We start from the raw sequence: 22,662 nt of genomic DNA, 5'->3' as shown, positions 1-22,662 counted from the left end.
AGACTCCCTGCCGAGCAGGGAGCCCGATGCGGGACTTGATCCCGGGACTCCAGGATCACGACCCGAGCCGAAGGCAGTCGCTTAACCAACTGAGCCACCCAGGCGCCCGAAATAGTTGATTTTTGTGTATTGATCTTGTATTCTGCAACCTTGCTGAATTTGTTAGCTTTAATAGTTTTTTCCATATGTATTCTTTAGTATTTTTTTTTATATAGAAAATCATGTCTTTTGCATACAGAGATGGATTTACTTCTTCCTTTCCAATCTGGATGCCTTTTCTTTTTCTGCCCTGGTGGATACTTTTAGGGCCTATCTTGGTTCTTCCCTTAGGGAAGAGGGAGAAAACTGGTGGCGGTTTTGCATCAGGAATCTTATTTCTATGCTCTTCTCCATCAGTATCTTAAATTATTTTATCTTTTGTCCCATGGTTAAACCTTAGTTACTAAACAGAGCCTTAACCTCTTTCTACCTCCCCACGCAAAACACATCAAGAAGAAGAGTTCATTACCTTGCCCCCTGGGAGCTCTTATTGTACAACTCACCCTTATTGGGAAGTTCATTACGTATTCCTTCTCTCTCTCAATCTTGAATTCAATTGAACATACTGATCAGGCTCTAAGAGCTCTCCCCTTTCTTTCCTCTTTGGAACTTTTGCAGATAGGAATCAGGAAACTGCCACAGGGTGAAATAGCAAATATACATAATACAGACTGCCTGGAGGAAGCAGAGAAGCAGGTTTAATCAGGACAGCCAGGTAGCAGAGAGGAGGAAAGGAAATGAAAGTAGCAGAGCTTAGTGAGAATAAATTGTTTCAATTGGATGCCAGTTAATGGGAAACAAAGCTGATACTTAGAAGGAAGGGTGCAGTTATAGAGCAATGGAAACAATAGTCCAGCCTGAACATTTTAAACAAAATAGAGGGAAAGGGGTGAGAGGCAGATCCTGGTGAAGAGAATGCCACTCTCTACTCAGGTTATTAAGGTCTGACAAGGCCTCAATGAATATAGACTTGATTTTGCATGCTCAGAATTACTCTGAGAGAATGTTGCTTCTCGTCCAAGGTGAGGGCAACCTACATTAGCAAGCTAGGGATGCTGGTTCTGGGGAACTCTTAGAAGCCTAGGCACTGTCAGGGTGGCTCCTACTGGAAGACGGAGCTCCTTCAAACTGTAAAAAGTCCACATTCTCTTTTCTACATGAGGATTCTCAGATAAGTGGTAAAGGCTAAAGGCTTTTCCATCTTAAGATCATGGAGCCCTCTTTGTTCTGGGAGTTTACAAACCTTCCCTTGGATTGTTTTTCCTTTCTTCCTGCTGCAGTTAGTCAGCAATTTCAGGAAGCCACTTAATTCCCAGGAGGGACCACATTTCTTCACATTTCTTTGGACGAATGACCTGGACTGCCCAGCCTGGATTGCAAGGTAAAGATGTGCTTGCCCAGAGTGCCTCTCCTGCTGTTCTCTTCCTCTCTGATTCTCTGTCTTGAGTCCACGTGACCATGTGACACACCAGACACCTGGCATTTCCCCAGGGCCAAAGCGCCAACTGGTGTAAATGTGTTTGACTTCATGGCAGCAGACTCCTGGTTTCCTGCTGCCAAGGCTGCGTTTAACCTAAAGTTACCCTTAGGCAGGGCAGGGCGGGTTACTGGGGTATGAGTCAACCAGCTTGGCATCTACTTCTTTTTTACTCTTAAAGGTACAGGAATAGGACATAGACAGTACGGTAGACCATAGAGATAAGTTCCAGGAAACTTTAAATTGCAGCCAAAAATCACCCAGACACAGTGCAGTCAGATTCACTTCACTTTTATTATGAACAAACACAATTTCAGATCAGTACAACTAAGCTTCAGAGTTGATATTAATAGAAATTATTCCAAAATTATTCTTAGGTCACAAATAACTACTATCCCACATAAAAGGGGAAAAAAAATCCCACCCAATCAAGGAAAAGGTACCTGTGTATTGTTTCCATGGCAATGAGTCTATGTATTCTCAAATTTTATCTGGCTAGTTATCCACCACTTAGCCAATGGATTTATTCAATCTCTCAGAGAGTATCATATCGATTAATCACAGCATCCAGGACGCATGGTTCATGATGGACACAAGTTCACGGTGGATACTGCTACTTTTTATAAAAATACTCAGGACTTAAAAGAATTCCTCTGCTGAAGGATCCCAAAATGCTTTATAAAAAGCATTAGTCACGCCTCAAAACTGCCCTGTGAGGTAGGTCAGTATTATTATCCCATTTTAACAGAAGGAAAACTGAGGCACATTATAGTTAAGTGACTTGCCCAGGGTCACATAGCAAGTCAGTGGCACAGTGGTAGGAGAGGCCCTGGCCTTAACCACCCGCGTAACATGGACATCTTGTTTTCTTTAACCTTTCACGCTGACCCATATGAGCTATACTTACAAAGAATACACTCAGGATACTAGCAAACCAAGGAGAAAAAGTTTCCATTTTAAATGCTACAACCATCTTTTAATCTAAAAAATATTATAAATCAAATACATTCAAATTACTTCCACCCGCCGTCAATGTGGGCACTTAATAAAAACAGCCCTAAGAGAAGTTTCCAAAATGAAGCCCTGAAGGGAATCCTGCGAATAGCTCTACTGATAATCCTCCAGCCAGACCCCCTTTTCTACCAGCCACTTCTGTAGGGTCTCAGGTGCAAAGGAACTCCACGGAGGGAGCGAGGAGGGAGTGAGAGCAGGCTCATATGCAACACCGATTAGAAAAGATGTAAGGCACCCAAATAAGTTGTCAGCACACCCACAAAGCGAGGACTGTTAGAAATTCAGACTTGAGTTTCTGGATCATTAATGTGTCAACTGAACTCAGCTTTAGAATCTTGAAGAAAGTGTTCTTTACTCGCAGACACCCCTCCACCTCCACATTCTCCTATACGGAGGGGCCCTCAGCCTGAGGACCCTGTCCAGCCTTGTGTAGGGTCATGGTATGGGTCAGATCCCTGCGACATGATTAGAATAGAAAGATAAACTTGTTTTTGGTCCAAAATTATAAAGCAGGCATCTGATAACCTGTGGAATTAAAACCACCCAACAGGCATTTCCAAGGGATAAGTCCACAAGTCAGCAGATCTGAACTACAGTGATCTTCCATTAGTCTTTTCTACTGTGAGGAACAGCTGAAAAGATGAGGATGCCTTTAGTCCAGGGAACCCCTTTAGCCTCTGTCTATTCAATTAATACAGGAAGAAAGGCCCTCTTCCCTTCCAGTATTGGGGCTCAACAGCGCGCAGAACATTTGGCCTTGTACATTTCCAATCTTTCATAGAGTAAAGCCAGGCTTTTGCATTGATGACCGAGGTACAGGGACAGGGGCAGTCCAAGGTTCTCAAAACACTGACGCTTTCTTCAGACCTCTTCTACACTACCGTTTGCCCTAGGCTGTGTGGTGGGGAATGCTGGTTAGTTTGCCAAGCAGAGATGCTGTTCAGCAAAGTTCATGGCATCTCAGATCCCAAGTCTGGGCTTTGCAATACACCCTGGCTCCAGGGAACAGGGCCTCCTTTTGCGTGAGGCACTTTGGAACTTTCCTTTGCTTCTTGTGCTTCCCAGTGAAGACTAGGCTCCCTCCTGCTCCTGCAAGCATTGCACTGTCCACTGGGAGCTCGGACTCGGGCTGGGCAGGCATACCGAGCGAGCAGGGGGCATCTAGCATGCTCTCATGTTCTGATCCAGACAGAGGAGGCTAAAAACAAACCCTTTTTTTTGGCTCCGTGGCTGGCTCACTGGCACAACACGAGCCTTTGGCCTGGCTGTGCCTCATGAGAGACAGTGCCCGAGCCAGGGACGTTTCTAGTAAGGTTTGCCAGCCTCCTCTTGAGTCATCAGTGTGGAGGGGAGCACAGGGGTGTAGGTGGAGAGACTCTGGAGGCCAAGTGAAAGTGGCAGCCTACTGAGCTTTATAAGGAGAAACAGTGGTTCAGTGACCCTGAGCATTCTGTCTGCAGGAGAGGGAGCTGCTGGTGAGCCTTAACCATCACTGCGTCTGAATACATACAAAGGAGGCTTCCTGTCCGGAGAAAGAGGAAAACATCAGGGAGGAGATAGAACCGGAAGGAGAAAATGGACAGATAAGGGTAGAGCCAGGAATCAAAACCCACAGTAGTTAAGAGATTCCTACCTCGCCCTCCAGGCAGTCCTATACTTTATGCTAAAAGTTAACTGAGAAGGAATGGGAGAAATGGCTCAACACTGCGGGGAGAAGCCTTCTGGTTTGTCCTCATTCCAAGGAGAAACTGGAATTCATGAATGAACCTAACATTTAACTTGTTTGTATAACCGGCTTCCAAATCAGGACACCCAAAGACTTCCTCAGTAGTAACCTTCTGAATCCCCTGGCAATGTGTTCTCAGAGCCCTTCTTTTGTAAAGTTATCTCTTAGGAACTGCCAACAGATCTGGCCCTGAACCTCTCCATCTCCTGTCCAGCAGTGAGAGGAAAGTAGCCAACCCACCTAATTTCTCCTCTTCTTCAAGCATCCCTTTTTCAGAGGGAAATACCCTAAGTGAATTACTTTAATGTTCCAAGCAGACTGTGTATGTATATATATTTTTATGTTGGACCCAACTCCACCTCTTAAAATCCTTCCTTTTTTGGAAGACCACTATGCTCACCACTATGCCACAAACACATTCCTTTTTTGGGTGTCTGGAAATGCTTCAGCCACCTTATTACCATGATGGGAGCCAACTAACAGCCCGAAGATGGCAGAGCAGAAAGACAAAAGAATTTTGATGATTCCATGATCTGCTAGATTTGCCAATTCTGGAAACAACCAACCTCAAGATTTCTTGTCATAAGGAATAAGAAATCTTCCTGTTATTAAAGGAAAAAAAAAAAAATCCTTCTCCAACAGAGACCACTTTTACTACAAACTAAATGCTTCTTCTTTATCCCCAACCTAAACTACATTTGGGACATTGAGATCTGCTTTTGTGTTCCAGCATTGCCAGGCTCTGTGGCCATTCCCTAGTCAGAGTCAGGAGAGAAAGGAGACATGCTGTCTATTGGGGCACCAAGTCCTCACTAGGCAAGCAACCGTGTGTCCAATCATAGCAGGAGCCTCTTGCCCTGTTTCCCACCTCACCCCATCTTTACTTCTCAATCATACCAACTCTCTCCCCTGACAGTCTACCTGCTTTAGAAGCTTTGTGCCAAATAAAGTTATTTTCCATTCCAACTCGCAAAAGCCTGAGCTGAAGATAATTAACAGGGGCCTTCCCAGAAGGTATGTTCTCATACCTCTAGCATGAGCCACCCACCCTAAAGCTCAGGACAGCTCAAGGCAAGAGTTATGTGGGACAAAGACCACTAATTTTGGACTACAGAAAGGCTGGCTAGGCTTTGGAAGCTGGACACCCACCCATGAATGACCAGCTGCTTGCCTGGGAGGCAATGAGCGAGGAGAGAAAGGAAGGTGATAAGGACAAAGCAAAGAAAAGGACAATGAACTAGAAGAGAGGAAGAGAAGAAATAAGAACCTCAGCTTAGCCTCACGAAGGCAGAGTTGCTGGCTTTCAATTTTAAAAGAATACTGTACTGGAAAGGGTTAACATCATCATCTTTAGCATCCTGGTAGCATTATTCAGTAGTTAATAAACAGAACATTAAACCTCTGCCCGGCTGGCTTTTGGAAAAGGAACCCAAGGGACCCCAAATTCAGCCACTCTTGGAGCTTCCGTCTCCAGTTCTTTTAATCCTGGCCAAGACGACAGCCTTGGATACTTTCTTCCGGTCGTAAGCCAGCCCGAGGGCAGCCATGCAATCGATAAAGAAGGTGGTGAAGTTGATGTGCCAGCGGTACTCACTGGCAGAGTAGTCATAGGGGAAGGAGTGGTGGTAGTTGTGGAAGCCCTCCCCTGGAACAAAAGCAAGCACAAGGGTTACGGAGCGGTCTCTCCACGCCAGGGATCCAGCAGACGACCTCAAACCTAGCAGAAACTTGCTGTTGTTGAGCAAAGGAGCGAATCCAGTCTCTTCGACTCTGAGCCAGATTGATCGCCTCGGAGGCGTCTTAAGAAATCACTGGGGAGACCTGGCCACCAAGCCTAGAAAGGAACCTGTGTCAGAGGAGGACCCGCGATTCCTCCCAGAGGATAGGCCAACTAGAGAGAGAGATGGCTCTGGGCCGGGAAGGGATTTCAGGTGGGAAAGTTCCCTAAGTACTGGTCTGAGGCAGCACAGGCTCTTGGGGTGCACGTGGATGCGTCCGGGTGGGGAGAGGAGAGAGTCCCGAATGAAGGACTTTTGCTGCACTTCTTACAACGACACGCCGGGGAGAAACAAAGACACTCTGCTGTCAGAAGAATTTCAGTAAGAGGTAAAGCTTTGGGAACTCCACAGACAGCGAGTTCTCCAACCCTTGGCAGGACTCTTCTTTTTGGATCGTATTCAACAATTAACAATACTGACCCTTCTAAAGCTAGGGGAAAGCTGGGTCAAGAATAGCTAATAAAAGAGCGCGGTGAGCCCTTTGAAGATAAAAGAACCCCAGGAGAGTAGTAATGATATTAATAACAAGCAAGTGAAGGAAATCCTACAGAGTAAATGACACTACTCAGGGCAAGTCAAGGTATGTCCTCTCCCTGTGACACCTGATTATTCACAGTGTGAACTGAGTAGGAGGTTGGGATAACCACAAGACCAAAGGTACTGACAGGATTACTAATTTCCATAAGTGGCTTTGTACCAAGGCTCCACAGAAGCACGAACCAGGCCTCTACTTCTCAGATTTAAAATGGAATCAGATACACACACAGCCGGGAGAGAAAAAAGAGGAAGGTCCACCGATGGAAGAAGGACAAGACTTTGCAACTGGGGCAGCAAGATACAGCCCAAGAAAGGCTCAAGGGAGGAGGTCAGCTTTGGCAGAGAGAAAATGAACATGTGACTGTGGGGCAGGTAACTCAGGAAGAAACAGATTAGAATGGCAGAGAAACAAGCTACAGGAGAACAAAGGTGGAGGTGATAAGGGAGGATAGCAACAGGTAGCAGAGATGAATGGTAACTGAGACAAAGTAAGACGTTGGCCACCATTCTGAGCTGATACTCATAAAGAGGCTGGAGTTGGGAAAGCTCACTATAGACCCCATGGCGGCCCAGGACAAATCTCATTCCAGAAACTTCCATTTCTATGAAAATCTCAGACTTACATAGCCGAGGTGATTGATTTCAAACATGGTTCAAAGTAAGAATAGGTACAATGGCAGAAGGTGAGATGCATGAAAGTGCAAAAGAGATAGGAAAGAATGCCTTAGTCCAGATAGTAGAGATGACTGGGGTTGAGAATCTAAAGGAAGATTTTTAAAGAGAGAAAGTGAAGGTTATGCCGTGGCATGCAGAAACATGTGCGCCAGTGAGGTTGCCTAGATATACTAGATGACCAGTGGCACTGACCACTGGTGAGGAAGAGGCCACGGGTTCTGCTTAAGGAAAATAAGTTCCAGGCCTTGATCAAGGTCTATATTTAGTTGAAAATAGTGACAGAAAAAGAATGGAGACAGATGGTAGAAGCCTGTTGTCTTAGGCTCCGGCTAGTGGGACAGGAATGATAGAAATCAATTCATGAATAGTCAGCATTAGATCAGTGAGCAGGTATTTGTGAGCAAACTATGGGCTTTCCTGGTGGTTCCCTAAGCCACGTTGTGGGGAAGGGCTGCTCCTAGCACAGAATAGAAGCAGAAGAGAGAAAAAGAAAGGACAAAAGAGATAAGACTGATAGGTGGTCATTAAGGGCCATAAACAAGTGCTTTGATGTCCTTCCTATTGGCACCACCAAGCAATACGACAGGGCATACACTTCAACTGTGGCCTACCTGAATATGACAAGAAGAGAAAACAGAAGTTGAATGAATTTAATTACAAGGAATTATTCTACGTTTTATATAGCATGTTTCTTTCTTTTTTTTTTTTTTTTAAGATTTAAGATTTTTATTTTATTTTATTTTTTTGAGAGATAGCGAGCAGTGGGGAAGGACAGAGGGAGAGGGAGAGAGAATCCCAAGCAGACTCTTCAGTGAGCTTGGAGCCCAACATGGGGCTTAGTCTCACGACCCCAAGATCACAACCCAAGCTGAAACCAAGAGTTGGATACCTAACCGACCGCGCCACCCAGGTGCTCCTATATAGCATGTTTAAATATAAAACACCAGGCTCGCTGCCCACTCAGATGATCCTTTTATTCCATTTATGCATTCCCTGCCCAAGGCAAGACTTGCAGTCCAGCACAAGAGGTGACTGGAAAAAGGAACACCCAAAGGGGTTTATCATACATAGCGTTTGCGAAGGTTCCGGCACCTGAAATCAAAGGCACTGCTGTTCTTTACCCTTTTCTTTTTATATAAGACCTATTGCCCAACTCCAGAGAGTTTTTTTTATATATTGTCCCTTCGTTTTGTAGTGGAAAACCAGACAGAAAAAAGTCCTAAAACAAGTTAATCTGGTTTTTCTGGCTCCTCGCCTAATACCTGAACCAGCAGACCACTAGAAAGGGTCTTGCTGTGGACTGTGGACTTACCTGCAGCTCCCAGGGAAACCAGGATATTCTCTCGGGGGCTAATGTTCTTGTCATAAGGGCGATATCCGTAGAGGTGGGCAGCACTGTTCACCAGCCACGTGGCATTGAGCACAATGGCATAACGCAAGAAAGTGGCGACGAACAAGCTGTGTAGAAAAGTCTCACCCCAGAAATACCAGGGCACAAGGGTGGGCAGGATGAAGCACATCAGCAGGATGCCGGGTTTGTAGTACCTACATCGAGAGACCAGACGCCGAGTCAGAGGAGAGAGGAGGGCTCTTGGACCCACCTCATTTTCCTCTGCCACTGGTGGGGCTGTCTCTTCCCTTCTACTTGAGCACTGTGTAGCCCAAGGCAGAGAAAGAGGGGATTGGGGGGGGGAATCTTTCGAGAATGTCCCCGTTTTTAGAAAATGAGGTAGTGAGGGGTTAATTGATTTTTCTAGGATTGCATGGGTAGGAACCGGTGGAGCAAGGGTTGGAAGGCTTGTCTCCAGCCTCTGAATCCATTGTTCTTTCTGACTATAGCATAATGCCATCTTGGTAAAACAGATGAGGTCCAGATTACCAACTCATAAACTGAGTTCTCCTTCCCAGGCTGTTTTTCCATTCTGCCTTTAGGCTCATTTCTCTTTCCTGTTCATGGTTTTTTTTTTCAAGATTTTATTTATTTGACAGAGAGAGAGACACAGCGAGAGAGGGAACACAAGCAGGGGGAGTGGGAGAGGGAGAAGCAGGCTTCCCACTGAGCAGGGAGCCCGATGCGGGGCTCGATCCCAGGACCCTGGGATCCTGACCTGAGCCGAAGGCAGACGCTTAACGACTGAGCCACCCAGGCGCCCCTCCTGTTCATGTTTTTTGCAGAGTCTAGGGTTCGTGCCTTGCCCCCAGGTCCTGCTAGCCACCCCAAAATCGTTCCTTTTCTTCCTCAGAGAGGCACAGGGTGTCCTTGATGCGCACAAGCCCTCTGGAGGCCCCATGCCATTCTTCACTGTCTCAAATGTAGACCATGCCATTGACATTCCCAGGGAATGGATTTCCTGCTTCTCTTCAGCAGCCAAGTCTTATACTCTCATATCATTAGTATCCCCTGCCTCAGACGTTCCGTTCCTGGCGCTGCTTCCCTAGCACGGATCCCCGTTAGCTCCTAACTTGTGGCCCTGCTTCTCACCTCTTTGACTCAGTGTTTTTTTTCAACCATCCCGAGAGTGACCTTTGTAAAGCACACCTCCAGTTATGCCACATTCCTGCTCAAAAAACTTGTAATGGCTTCCCACCGCCTACTGAAGTAAATCCTAAAGCTGCTTTTAAGGCTCTACAAGAATAGCATCAGCCTCTTTCTGGTCTTACTTCGACCACACCCTACGCTTCAAGAAAAAGGCCTTTGTTGCTGGAACATGCTTTCATGTTCTTTCTGTTTGTACTCTCCCTCCCTACACACACCTGTGAGAATCTCTATCCATCCGTGGATTCCAAAGCTCCCTTCTTCGTAAACCCTTCCCCGATGTCCCCTACCACACTAGCTCCCTTTCCTTTGTGCCTCTCATTGGTAAAGAAAATATCTCGCTACGTATCATAGTTATTCAGATCCTTGGTTTTCCCTCTGCTTCCCAATAAGCTACAAATTCCTTGAGGGTAAGGATTGTGACACATTCGTCTTTTGTATCTGTGACTGTCCTAGGTCAATAAGTATTTGTTGAATCTAATAGGTTTAATTATGAGAGCTCTGAGAGGAAGAACAATAGTCCACGGCCGTGGGCCTGTGGGCTATTAAATATTAGGGTTTTAAATTGATTTTGGAACATGCAAACCCAATAAATTTCTCAGCTTAAGTTTATAAGCTCTAGGAGAAAAAAGGGAGTTCCCCAAACACTAGATGCCCAGCTCTGTCATTGCTTCACTCACCTTCTCTGGAACATCACCAGCTTCTCAGCTTTTAGGTCAGACAAGTCTAGCAAACCACCCTTCTCTTTGACGGCTGGGTGTTTGCGTACAAGCAGCCAACCCACGTGAGAGAAGAAAAAGCCACGCCGGGAATTGTGAGGATCAGCATCTGTTTCTGAAAACTTGTGGTGGGCACGGTGATCTCGGGCCCATTCATACACGTCGTTCTGGAGGGACAGAGGAGAGGAATGTAGGCCTGGCGAGAGATATCGTCTTAGGGGAATTCCAATGGATAGGCAACTCTACGAGCCCCTGGCTCTCAGCCCAACCTCAAAAAATAGGAGTCATGCAGTTGCCCCCTCTGCTCCCCCAACTTGCCACTGAAGCTTAAGTGGAAAAGCAATTTAAAGTCCCAGGACACATGAATAGGACTAGCTTCTTGAAGGTTATATGGTGGGCAGAATGGAGAGAGATCATACAGAGCTCAGTTTCATTAGGAAAGCACATTGCAATCCTTCAAGCAAGAAAAAATGTTGGAAAATGTCCTCACGGAATGCCAAACCCCTGGGCATGGAGAACACGAGGCAGGCAGCCTTGCATCCCAGGTCCTGGTTGGTGGGTGAAGCATCAGGGAGCTCCATTCTGATGCCTTGCATACAGATCATGGCCAGGCACAGAAATCATGATCTTGGCCACATTTCCAAATGACCTCTGGGCTCCTCTGGGATTCTTTTAATACCTTAAAGGATGTGCCAAATCTCTTCCTTTGCCCCACAAAGACAACATCAGGAGCCCTCAAGGCATAAAGTGCTATGACCGAGAGGATTATGTGACTGTGGCAGGTACCTGGGACACTGCCACGAAGAAGGGGATCAATTTGGTTTCTTTCCTTTTTGCTCTTGCTCCCAGCTAAGCTCCACCAGCCATCTTTTGTCCCTTGCTACCCCTTAACAACCAGGAGTTCCCTTCTCCCAATTCCCTGCATTCTATCTCTGCTATAAACTTTCTGCCTCAACAACCCTCAATATTTGACTTAGCCAGCCTGGCAGCCCAAGACAGGACCATAATGTTGGTCTACCTAACTTCTCAGGGATACCATTTCCTCATCTGTAAACTGGGGGTCATAGTACCTACCTTCTAAGATTGTTGTGAGGATTTAATGAGGTAATTTATGTCATGGGCTAGAATAGTCAGGCACATAGTGCTACAGAAGTATTTGCTCTTAGACCTAAGAACACAGAGTTCAAGAGTCTATGCAACATCAACCTCAATCCCGTTGTGGTGGAATCCTAAGCTTTTCACCTAAAATAGTGAATTTATCATCCAGCGTCTGCCCAGGAAACCAGGGTCAGTTCCTGGCTTATGCACTATGACCCCTTACAATAAAGGACCACAACGACCAAGACTGCATGATAACAGAGGGACCCTAGGATCAAAAAACCATCCCATGACACTGAGACTATTACCTATGTATCTCCCACTTCCCTTTTCCGGTGGGGACTTAGGGACTGGGGCTGCACTTGAGGTGACCATAAGGGGAGAGGAAAGTCAAGTGCTGCCCAGGCGTGGCTGCTCTCCAGGTGCTGACCTTCTCCATTCTGCTGCCAGACCATCAAAAGAGTGGACAGCAAAGAGCTGAGCAAAGCCAGCTTCTCACCTGGAATGCCATCGTGTTGGCAATGATCAGGAAGAGCCTCAGGGGCAGCCGAGCTTTGTAAGTCCGGTGACTCCACAGGCGATGAGCTCCTGCCGTTATGCCCACAGCACTGATCAAATAGTAGAAGAATCCTGCGGGGGGGGGGGGGGGGGGGGGAGTCAGTGTGGGTGGTCGTGATTCAGGGGAAGCACTCACCTGATGCTCTCCTGTCTGAGTCTGTGTGTTCTTAGGCTCTGGGTGAGGATTTGTTTCACCCTGAACTCCAGGGATGCCTTGGTCTCCCTCTGTCCCTTCACTTTTACTCCTTGAAAAATACCATCACTACCCAATCCTCTGGAATTAGCTGAGTCTCAGGCACTTGAGAAAGGCTGGGCAGAGAAGAGGGCTCTTACCACCCAGCTAGCTACTTGTCGTTCTCCGTCATGAGGGGCACTGTCCCCGGTCCTATCTCCTTTGACCTTCAGCTAACCTTTTCCAAAGTTTTAAGGACCACAGACTACTCCTGCGAATTTCAGGACTCATAAGCAAGGGTGGTATTAAACTACTTGAAAGTTAGTATGGTCTGAGCACTGACCAATTCAAGGGACCCTGGGCTCTCAGGGACACTCACAGGGCTCTGAACTACGGCTATTTACCAACTAGTATAAGAGCATTTAAATATTCTCGCAGGCAGTGCAGTCCCATCAGGGGAAAATCTGCCCTGTACCTAAGTCATATCTGCACAGTATCTTAAGCTTTGCCAAGGATTTTATCTTCTCTGATTCCTTGAATACCTTGAATGGGGTTTAACATCCTCACTTTGCAGTTGAAGGTTAAGTGTTTATCTATGGTCACATGGCTGGTAAGAAATGGAGCCATGGTTTGAAACCAAGTTTTCTGTCAACAAGCACTCTTTGTTCTTGCTGTCCCATCCACCTCCCCAAGATATGCACATGGTTCCTGCGTCTCTCCTTTGCCCCGTGCCTTGGTCAGCCATACTCCCTCTGGCAAGGCTAATTCTAGATAGTGCCCCGTTATCCTCCACGTGTTCGGTGAAACACCCCAACACTGTCCTGCCTCACCTCTCCTGGAAGCCTGCAGGATCTAATCTCTCGATGATAGCGAGAGATAGTCTCTAACTGGGAAGTGGGTTTCTGGGTATACCCGTCTTCCTCTGTTGGCTCTAGCAGGCAGGGGCAGAGACCTTGGTAGAGCAGTGACTGTTGACAATGTTTCATTCCTAGGGAAGCAGCTGGAAACAATGGATCCTCAGTGGCCACAGAACTTAGTCGCAGTCGGAGACACTGCACATTGTCACAAATTGTCCTGTGTTCTTCTCCAGCCATAGATACCAGTTTCCTAAACAACCCCCCGCCCCCCTCCTCCCCTAACCCTGTCTTCCTCCATGCTCTCCTACCCGTCCTCCAGGATCTGGAGGAGAGCCATGGAGCCAGAGTCTGTCCCAGCAAAAGTTCTACCCACAGTCCCATACTCTGTGCTGGCATTAGGGCCCCAGGTGATTTGCTGGCCTCAGGCCATGTGCTGACTTCTTTCCAGATACAGTATCTGCCTGCATCTGCACCTGGAAAGTGACAGTTTAGCCACAGCCCACCGAACACCAAGGAGGAAAGAAAATGGCTTTGGGCAGGAAAGCAGAAGCACTCAGCTCAGAACAAAGGAAGCTCCTAGGGTTGTTTCATGCCAGAGAGGACCCTGGCAAGTTGACTCAGTGCCTAAGATTCTAGTATTACCAGGGGCATTGGGAAAAGAGCCCATACACTCTGGTGACTTTTCCTATCAACCTCGAAAGCCTATCTAATAGAAGACCTTAAGCCAGTTGGAGAGTCACATCTCTATTAATGTCCAAATTGTCAGCCTAAGTAAAGTCTCCTAGTTTTGACTCCAAGAAAGAGACTGGAGAAATTTTACCCCTTGGCCCTCAGTGTTGCCAGAGATCTCTTTTCAGCCCTCCCCCCTAAGGGCTCTTCTGAGAGGCTCTCAAAATTGCTCAGAGTCATGAGAAATACTGGAATCACAACCAGCTGCTAATTTAACACTGTCCTTAGGGAGAAAACAAGAAAAGGTGAAGCCAAGCTCCTAAACTCTGCAGGTAGACCTCTGACCCTCCCCTCCCCCTTGTTCTTAACATGGACAAGTTCTGATTTCCCTTCATCCAGCTGGTCATTCAGTCAGCTAAGTCATCTACCACATGGCCCAGGAACAGGAAAAAAGGTCACCATCCAGTCCCCCTGGGCCATGTCTCTCTGTCCAAAGGCACAGTACACATCCATGGACAGGGCACCCAAAAGCTAGCAGGTACAGCCTGGGTTTGTGGATCGCCCTCTGCCCCTGCACCAGCAGCCAAGGGTGGGGAGCGATGAGCAGCAGTCTGGCCAAGCTCTGGGCTTCACAAGGCCTACAGGGCGTCCTGAGGCTGGAAGGGGCTTGCAGGTGACAAAAACTACTTGTGAAGACTCCTCTACTGGGGAGAAGGGGTGGAGACAGGAATCCACAGTCTCCCTGGAGGATCCTTATCCCTGCTCTTAACCTCTCCCGATACAGCTGAAGTTCTGCTGGCTTCTCAGAGGGGCAGAGAACACACATCCCCCTCCCCTCCCAAATAGAAGAGCTTTTCCTGGTCTGCAGATGAACTGATTTCCAGAGCCTGGCCAGCCCCAGCAATGACACACATATACTCTAAGGAGAACTACCTACCTAATCCTAAAAAAAGTACTGTTGTCCCAGTTTGTACCTAGAAAAATTGAGATCCCAAAGAGAGGGGGTCTACCCAGCTGCATTTCTCTGTCTGTGGCACTCAGGACTTCCCAAGACAAAGCTCCAGGGACCATATCCTACCACTTTTAGACCACAGAGGTCCTGGGGGAATCAGCTAAAACTTGGCCTACCAGCCCTTCGACACAACTGTCCTCCAAGAGTGCAGCTGTCGGCAAGCACCCCATACCCAAGACGGTGCTGGAACCCCTAACGTGGTTTTCTGGAGGACAATCTTTCCTTTCTCACCGGCCACAGAGAGGGCCAACGCGGAGCCCCTGGGACACTGGAGCTCTCTGCTCCCCCCTGCCCTCCCCAAGTCAGGCTTTGCGTGGCGGAGGTGAAAATGCCTGCAAAGCACATGTGTGTCCAGGGGGCAGGGCCCTGCCATCAGACCATACCCAGGCATCCCCAAAAGAGCTGAGCTAAGGGCAGGTCAGGGACAAACTGGGAACTGTCTCCCGCACTGCAGCAGCTTCGAGGCTGGGGCTGCTGAGGGCTCTCTTCTCTGTCCCTGGCAAGGGGGGCACTTCATGACATTAGGAGAGAGGGGCTGGAGCAGGTTAGATGGGAATAGGAAATGCTTCCTTGACCTCATTTCATTCCCAGAACATGTTCATTTGGTGGCATGTATAGCTCCCTGGAGACTTACACGGGAGTCCCAGAACAACACATCTGTGTAACCTGGGTTATACAGGAGCCTTCTTGGTCCGTCTGTTTAACAAAGGAGCCTGGTTGGGCCAAGGACCAGGGCAAAAAAGGATTTTGTGGATAACCTCTTCTCTGTTCCTCCCTCTTCCGCCAACTCTTGTCCCGAGCAGTTTCCCTTGCTATGCATTGACTGTGCTCAGCATATCCCCCCTGGAGCTGCTGCTCTGCTGCCATGTTCCCAGGCCTTCCAGGTCGTGGCCTTGAATCTTTTGTGGCTGGCAGGGCTGGGACAGGCAGCCAAGCAAATGACTTGAAACAGGGAAAGCTGACTCTCTGGCACACGTCTACTCATTTCAAGGCCTGCAGCACATGGTCTCAGGGCTCTCTGCCCAACACCCACATTGAAGGACCCCCAAACCCCCTTGGCTCCATTCGCAGCCACCATCGTCAGGTCACCAAGAGACATGGCTGGGAAAACCTGGGCCTGGAAGGGCTGTTGCCTCTGCTCTATGCAAAATCCTACCTTATTGAAGGAGTAGGGAGGACCAGGGGTACTAGGTCAGAAGAACAAGGGAGTCTCTTACCCCAGATACAGGTGTAGATCTTGCAGGCGGGAATCAGCAGGATCCCATACAGGGCTCCCAAGTGTAGCAGAGACATAAGGATGATGTTTCTCCAAACATACTCAACCTTGGGCTTTGGGCCCTCCGGATCCTTGTAGCTTGGGTCATAAATGTCATCTTTCAGTTCAGGGCGGATGTCTTCTTCCAAGTATAGAGAAGGCTTCTCCAACTTGCCTCCTCCATTCTGCAGGATCCTGGAGGGAGGCGCTGTGATGGTGGTGGTGGTTGTGTAGGAGCTAGAGATCTGGAGGGGAGAGGAAGCAGAGTCAGGAGAGGCGAGGACACGTGCAGTAACCCCTGCCACTTCACTCTCTACTCAAGCTGGGGGAATTGTGGAGTACAGACACAGACCCTGTCCCCAAAGCCCGCATTAACTGGGAGCCCGGTGCGCCCCTGATGGAAGAGAGGGAAGTTCCCAGGAACTGTGCAGATAGGTTGTGGAGGGTAGTGGACCCTCAAGGTGAAGGTGCAGTAGAAGGAGGAGTAAAACACTCACACCCCTAAGAACGCACAAAGGAAAACCCGCATGCACACAGACATAAAAGTACGACCGGGTTTTTCTTTAAAGCTTAAGAAACAAAAGTTGGGGAACAAAGTCCGCAAATTACAATCCACATTCCCAACAAACTGAAAGCAGTACAACTCGCAAAAGATGGCTAATAGTCCGCGGAGACCTCAACGCTCTCGTCCCCCCAGCGCCTGCGAACCCGCGGTCTGGGGCAACTGCTCAGAGCTCACCTCCTCTTGCAGCAAGTGGGCCGGCATCTGGGCTCTCGGATGCTGGGATCACTCGCCCGCGGCAGAAACGGCACAGCGCAGTTCGGGACAGCCCACACACACGTAGACTTCGGTTACCGAGCCGGCTTTTGCGCGGTGACCCGCGGCGCTGCTCTCGGAGCTTCCTCTGCGCGGTGCGCGCTGGATCGGTGTCGGGCTCCGATGTGCGGTACGTGGGTCTACCCAGGCTGGGGATTTAAAGGCTAGAGCTGGCCGTGGCTGACCGAGTCCCGTATTTCCTCAGACCCCTTTTATTCGCTGCCAACAAGGGGCAAAGTGCGCGGAGTTGGCTCACCCTGGGAGACCTGCCTGGGCGGGAGAGGGGAGGAGACAGAGCCGAGGCGTGCTGCGGACTGGAGACGCGCAAACAGGATGCTGCAGACACACCGCGGCTCCGCAGCCGCAGCCCCAGCCCCTGCCCCTGCCCCTGGGGAAATGCTAATGGGCTTCTGTAGAATCTGGCGCGTCATTGGCCGAAGGGAATTTGGTGCCACCTCGTCCAGCCCTTGCCATTGGCTGGGCGCAATCTGCTGTTCCCTCGGCCGCGAGCTCCTCGCTCCCCCTCCCCTCTCTTTCTCCTGCTCGGCTCCGCTTCCACCGGCCCCTGGGCCTGTGCCCCGCATCCCGCGGCCTCGGAGGCGCTCGGGAGCCTTCCCTCCGCTCGCGGGAGAGGACCGGGGCCGGGGGTAGGCTGGTGGAGGGTGGAGGGTGGAGGGTGGGCACCCGCCCGGGACCGGCGCCCCGCACTCGGCGGCCGGACGGGCCCCGCGGAAGTCTCCCCGGCAACAGCGGGGAAGCCCCGGGCCCGGCCACGGCGCCCGGCTCGCTCCCGCCTTCCCGCTCGCAGGGACGCGTGGGAGGGCAGACGTGGCTTCGGAGCTGGGGTCGCGAGCCCAGGAGGCCGACGGGGCCCCGCCTGACAGGGGGCATGAGCGACAGCTCCCCGCGCGGAGCCGGGCGGGGGGCCGTTGCGGAACAATGACCCCGCTCCGCGCACCAGCCCCGCCGTGCTAACCCGAGCCCTCCGCGCGCGCGCGTGTGTGTGCGCGTGTGTGGAACTGCACGCGCGCACGGTGTTCTGCCACTGGGCGCGCCCAGCAGGGGACAGTCACCGCCAGGCACAGCGCGGCGGGGGGGTGGGGGGTGGGGTCTCATCCCTCTGCCCAGGCGGCTGGGACGTGTGCGGGATGTTTGGGGGTTCTTCAGGCTGCCAGGTTGTCATTGGGGATCGCCTTCAAGGAAAAGGGCAGGAAGCCCAGGCACGTGCTTTCACACAGACGCAGGCCCGAGGACTGACTGGTACGTGCCGCACAAATAACTAGCAGGTATCGCATTATTACTACAAGCCAAGTCACAAGGATCGTTTTATTTCATCCTTGCTGCGACCCCAGGAGGTGGGTTGTCTGTTCTAACCTTTTAAAGATGAGGAAAGTGAGATACGGAGCGGTTAAGGCACTTGTCTCTGGTCACAGGAGCCAGAAGCTGAGCCCTCAAGTCTAGGTCCGTTCCCAGAATCCCCGGTCCCTGAGATGCTCTGACCTCACTGACCAGTCCCTCGTGCCCCCCCGTCTTTCTGGGCCTGTGGTGCCTTCCCATTCAGAGTTAGCTCAGAACCAGACAGGGCATGCATTCTCCCAGCCTCCTTCCACACCCAGGCCTCCCCAAATACTCCCCCAGGATCCTTCCTCTGAGAAGAGGAGAAAAGAAGGAGCTCTGGGCCAACCATTGGCTTCTCAGGAACCTGGGATTGCCTGGGAGGAGGACTAAGGAGCTCCCTTGTTGGCCACTGGTCTCAGGTTAGGCCAACTCCCTGGCCAGTCACCAGCGCCTCCATTCTGGTCCTGGCTCCCTGGGCAGTGCCAAAGTCTTCAATGAGACTAGATATTTCAGTTATGGACAGCCGGTCTTGCCATAGCTCAGAAGAGCTGGGCGTGGAGGGGAGAAGTCTGTGCACATGCTGCTCCTCTTCAGGCTTGCTCTGCAGTGTCTCTTGACTTAATTCCTCTACCAATCACAGGGTTATTCCTCAAGGAGAAGATCCAGAGTTTCTTGCGGGCTGGACCCTTAATTGTGCCTGAAGAGGGCTCTACTGCGGAGCCATCCATCATGTTCCATCTTCCCAACTTTTTCTTCCCCTCTGCTCTGCCTCTCCAAATACTAGTCACCATTCAAGGCAAATTCAACTCCATCCGTTTCTTAAATCTTTCCCTCAACTTCACCACTGCTGGACATTCTCTCCCTCCTACTTGGGGCCTCCAGAGAGTTTATGGCATCATTTATGGCCCTTCTTACACAGACTTAAGAATTATTACCTGCATGTATCTTATCTCTCCTATCAAACCCCAAGCTCCTTGAGACAAGGCCCCTGCTGCCATCTTTCATCTGTTTCGTGGGGCCTAGTAGGAGGGAAATGTATAGGAAACTTTAGGCACGGAGCTGGTTCCTGAGAATAAAGGAAGTCACTGTGCATTTGGGTCATACTGATTGTGGCAGAAGGAAACAGTAAGAAGGCTCAGTACTGTTGTTAAAGCTGGGGGTGGGATTCAAAATAGGAATCTCTTAGAAAACTAGGAATAGAAGGAAACTTCATTAACTTGATACGGAACATCTACAAAAAACCTGCAGCTAATATTATACTTAATGGTGAAATATTAGATCCTTTATTCCTAAGATAAGGGAGCAGGCAAGCATGTCTGCTCTTACCTCTTCCATTCAACATTGCACTTAAAATCCTAGCGAGTATAATAGCAAGAAAAAGAAATGAAATGCATAAAGATAGGAAAAGGAAAACTGTTATTATTTGCCGAAGACATAATTGTGCATATGAAAAACTCTATGAATTCCACCCCAAATTGCCAATATTGGCAAGCAAATTTAGAAACGTCAAGGATACAAAGTCAAGATAAAAAAAATTTCCTTCTGTATACTATTAAAGAATAATTGGAAAACAATATATTCTAAATATATTTTTTTAAATAGCATCACAAATATCATATAGAAAGGAATGAATCTAAAAAACTATTGGCAGGATATCTGCACTGAAAACAACAAAGCATTTTTGATAGAAATTTAAAAAGTTCTTAAAGAACTAGAGGGAATAAGAAAAGATATATACTATGTTCATGGATGGGAAGACTCCATGTTGTTCTGTAGATTAATTTAATCCCTATAAAAATCCAACAGGTTTTTTTTTGTTCTTTTCTTTTTTTTAACGCCTGGCTGGCTCTGTCGCTAAGCATCTGCCTTTGGCTCAGGTCATGATCCCAGGGTCCTGGGATCGAGCCCTGCATCGGGCTCCCTGCTCGGCGGAGAGCCTGCTTCTCCCTCTACCACTCCCCCTGCTTGTGTTCCCTCCCTCGCTGTCTCTGTCAAATAAATAAATAAAATCTTTTAAAAAAAAGGAAGATAAACAACTCAATAAGAAAAATAGCAAAAGATTTGAATAGACACTTCACAAAAGAAGATACAAAAATGAACCATTGAGCACATCAAAATTGTTCAACATCACTAGTCTCAGTTATTACACCTAAGGAAAAAGAAAAAATAGATAATTTGGACTTTGTCAAGATTAAAAACTTTGGTGCTTCAGAGGTTATTATCACGTAAAAGAAAAGACAGCCCACGGAATGGGAGAAAATGTTTGCTTATCACATATCTGATAAGGGACTTCTGCATAGAACATACAAAGAACTCTTGCAACTCCATAATAAAAAGACAAATGACCCAAGTAAAAATTGAGTAGACACTTCTCCAGTGAAGACTCACAAATGGTCTATAAGCACAAGAAAAGATGCTCGATCTCATTATCCTCACCAGGGAAATGCAAGTCAAAACCATCATGAGATAATTTATACTTAGGGTGTCTTCTTTAAAAAGACAGTACAAGTGTTGGCAAGGATGTGGGGAAACTGGAATCCTCATATGCTGCTGGTAAGATTGTGAAATGATACAGCCACTTTTTTTTTAATGTATTATTTGTTTCAGGGTACAGGTCTGTGATTCATCAGTCTTACACAATACACAGCACTCACCGTAGCACATACCCTCCCCAATGTCCATCACCAGGCCACCCCATCCCTCCCACTCCCCTCCACTCCAGCAACCCTCAGTTTGTTTCCTGAGATGAAGAGTCTCTTAGGTTTGTCTCCCTCCCTGGTTCCGTCTTGTTTCAGTTTTTCCTCTCTTCCCCTATGACCCTCTGCCTTGTTTCTCAAATTCCACATATGAGTGAGATAACATGATAATAGTCTTTCTCTGATGGACTTATTTTGCTTAGCATAATCAATACCCTCTAGTTCCATCCACATCATTGCAAATGGCAGGATTGCATTTTTGATGGCTGCATAATATTCCGTTGTATATATATATATATATATACCACATCTTTATCCATTCATCTGTCGATGGACATCTGGGCTCTTTCCATAGTTTGGCTATTGTGGACACTGCTGCTATAAACGTTGGGGTGCAGGTGCCCCTTCGGATCACTACATTTGTATCTTTGGGGTAAATACCCAGTAGTGCAATTGTGGTACAGTCACTTTTGAAAACATTTTGGCAGCTCCTCAAAGGCTAAACCTGGAGTCACCATCTGATCCAGCAGTTCCACTCAGGTATATACCCAAGAGAAATGAAAACATATGTCCCCACAGAAACTTGTACACAAATATTCATCCAGCAGTATTCATAATAGAAAAGGTGGAGACCACATAAATGTCCATCAAATGAGTATTGGGTAAATAAGATGTGGTATGTTTTTACAAATGACTATTATTCAGCAATAATAATAATAATGATGAAGTGCTGGTGCAAGCCACAATGTACATGAACTTCAAAAATACAATGCTAAGTGAGAGAAACCTATCACAAAAGACCACACACTTCCTTATCCCATTTACAGGAAATGTCCGGGATGGGGAAATCTATAAAAATGGAGTAGATTAAGGGTTGACGTAAGGCTTGGACGGAGTTAGGAGGGAGATTGAAGAGGGTGGTTGAAGGCTAAGGCGTGCATTACCCTTCCTGGGGTAATGAAAGTGTTCTAAAATTGATGGTGCTGATGGATGCACCACATTGTGACTATAGTTAAAGCCACCAATTGTACAACTTACGTGGGTAAACGGGAGGGTGTGTAAATTATATCTCAATAAAAGCATTTCTGAGAAAAAGCTACCGTGAGTAACGCTACATACTCACAGGAATGACTGAGTTTAAAAGACTGAGAACAGTAAATGTTGGTGAGCACGTGAAAGAACTAAAATGCTCATCCGTTGCTGGTGGAAGCATGAGATGTCACAACCACTTGGGAAAATGGTTGGCAGTTTTTTTATAATGTTCAACATTCGTCTATCCTAAGAATCATTAATTCCACTCCTGGGAATTTCTTCAAGTGAAATGAAAACCCATGTCCACAAGAAAACTTGTACAAGAAAATCCATTGCAGATTCATTCATTATTGCCCCAAAGGGGAAACATCCCCAAAGCTTGCCCGTAGGAAACCAGATAAGCGATTGATGGGCCATTCATCCAGCACAGACACTCTGAATGGAAAAGAATGGACAGCAGAGACATGCAGCAACATGGATGGGTCTCAAAAACATGCACAGCAAAGAAGCTAGCCGCTGAAAGGACAAAGTGGCTTGTTCCCTTTATATGAAGGCTGCTGGCAGGAAAACCTAATCTCCAGGGAGAGAAGTCAGAATGTGGTTGCTCAGGATAAGGGGCCTTGATTTGGAAATGGGCCAGGGGGAAGACTTTGGTCA

At 48.0% G+C, this 22,662-nt stretch overlaps 2 protein-coding genes across 2 annotated transcripts in view; one reads left to right on the top strand and one right to left on the bottom strand.

Annotated features, from left to right (window-relative positions):
- SEC31B (SEC31 homolog B, COPII coat complex component) overlaps positions 1–4,631 on the top strand; it is a 116,925-nt gene extending 112,294 nt beyond the window's left edge. The window contains exon 30 of the transcript XR_010412547.1: positions 1,320–4,631. The gene's annotated coding sequence lies outside the window, so the exon portion shown is untranslated. The remainder of the gene's footprint in view (positions 1–1,319) is intronic.
- On the bottom strand, positions 1,792–17,277 carry SCD (stearoyl-CoA desaturase). Its single transcript, XM_045878623.3, has 6 exons — positions 16,862–17,277; positions 16,085–16,367; positions 12,099–12,229; positions 10,463–10,668; positions 8,559–8,791; positions 1,792–5,901 (listed from the first exon to the last, which is right to left on the bottom strand). The coding sequence occupies exons 1-6, from the start codon at positions 16,886–16,888 to the stop codon at positions 5,702–5,704; spliced, it is 1,080 nt and encodes a 359-aa protein (XP_045734579.1). The 5' UTR covers positions 16,889–17,277; the 3' UTR covers positions 1,792–5,701.
- Positions 17,278–22,662: the final 5,385 nt, after the last annotated feature.

Source organism: Mirounga angustirostris, unplaced genomic scaffold (assembly GCF_029215605.1).
Source record: "Mirounga angustirostris isolate CCGP_5_RB_7025 unplaced genomic scaffold, mMirAng1.0.hap1 SCAF_6, whole genome shotgun sequence".
NCBI classification, from domain to species: Eukaryota; Metazoa; Chordata; class Mammalia; order Carnivora; family Phocidae; genus Mirounga; species Mirounga angustirostris.
Note: the sequence above shows the minus strand (reverse complement) of the source record. Positions and strands in the feature narration are given on the sequence as shown.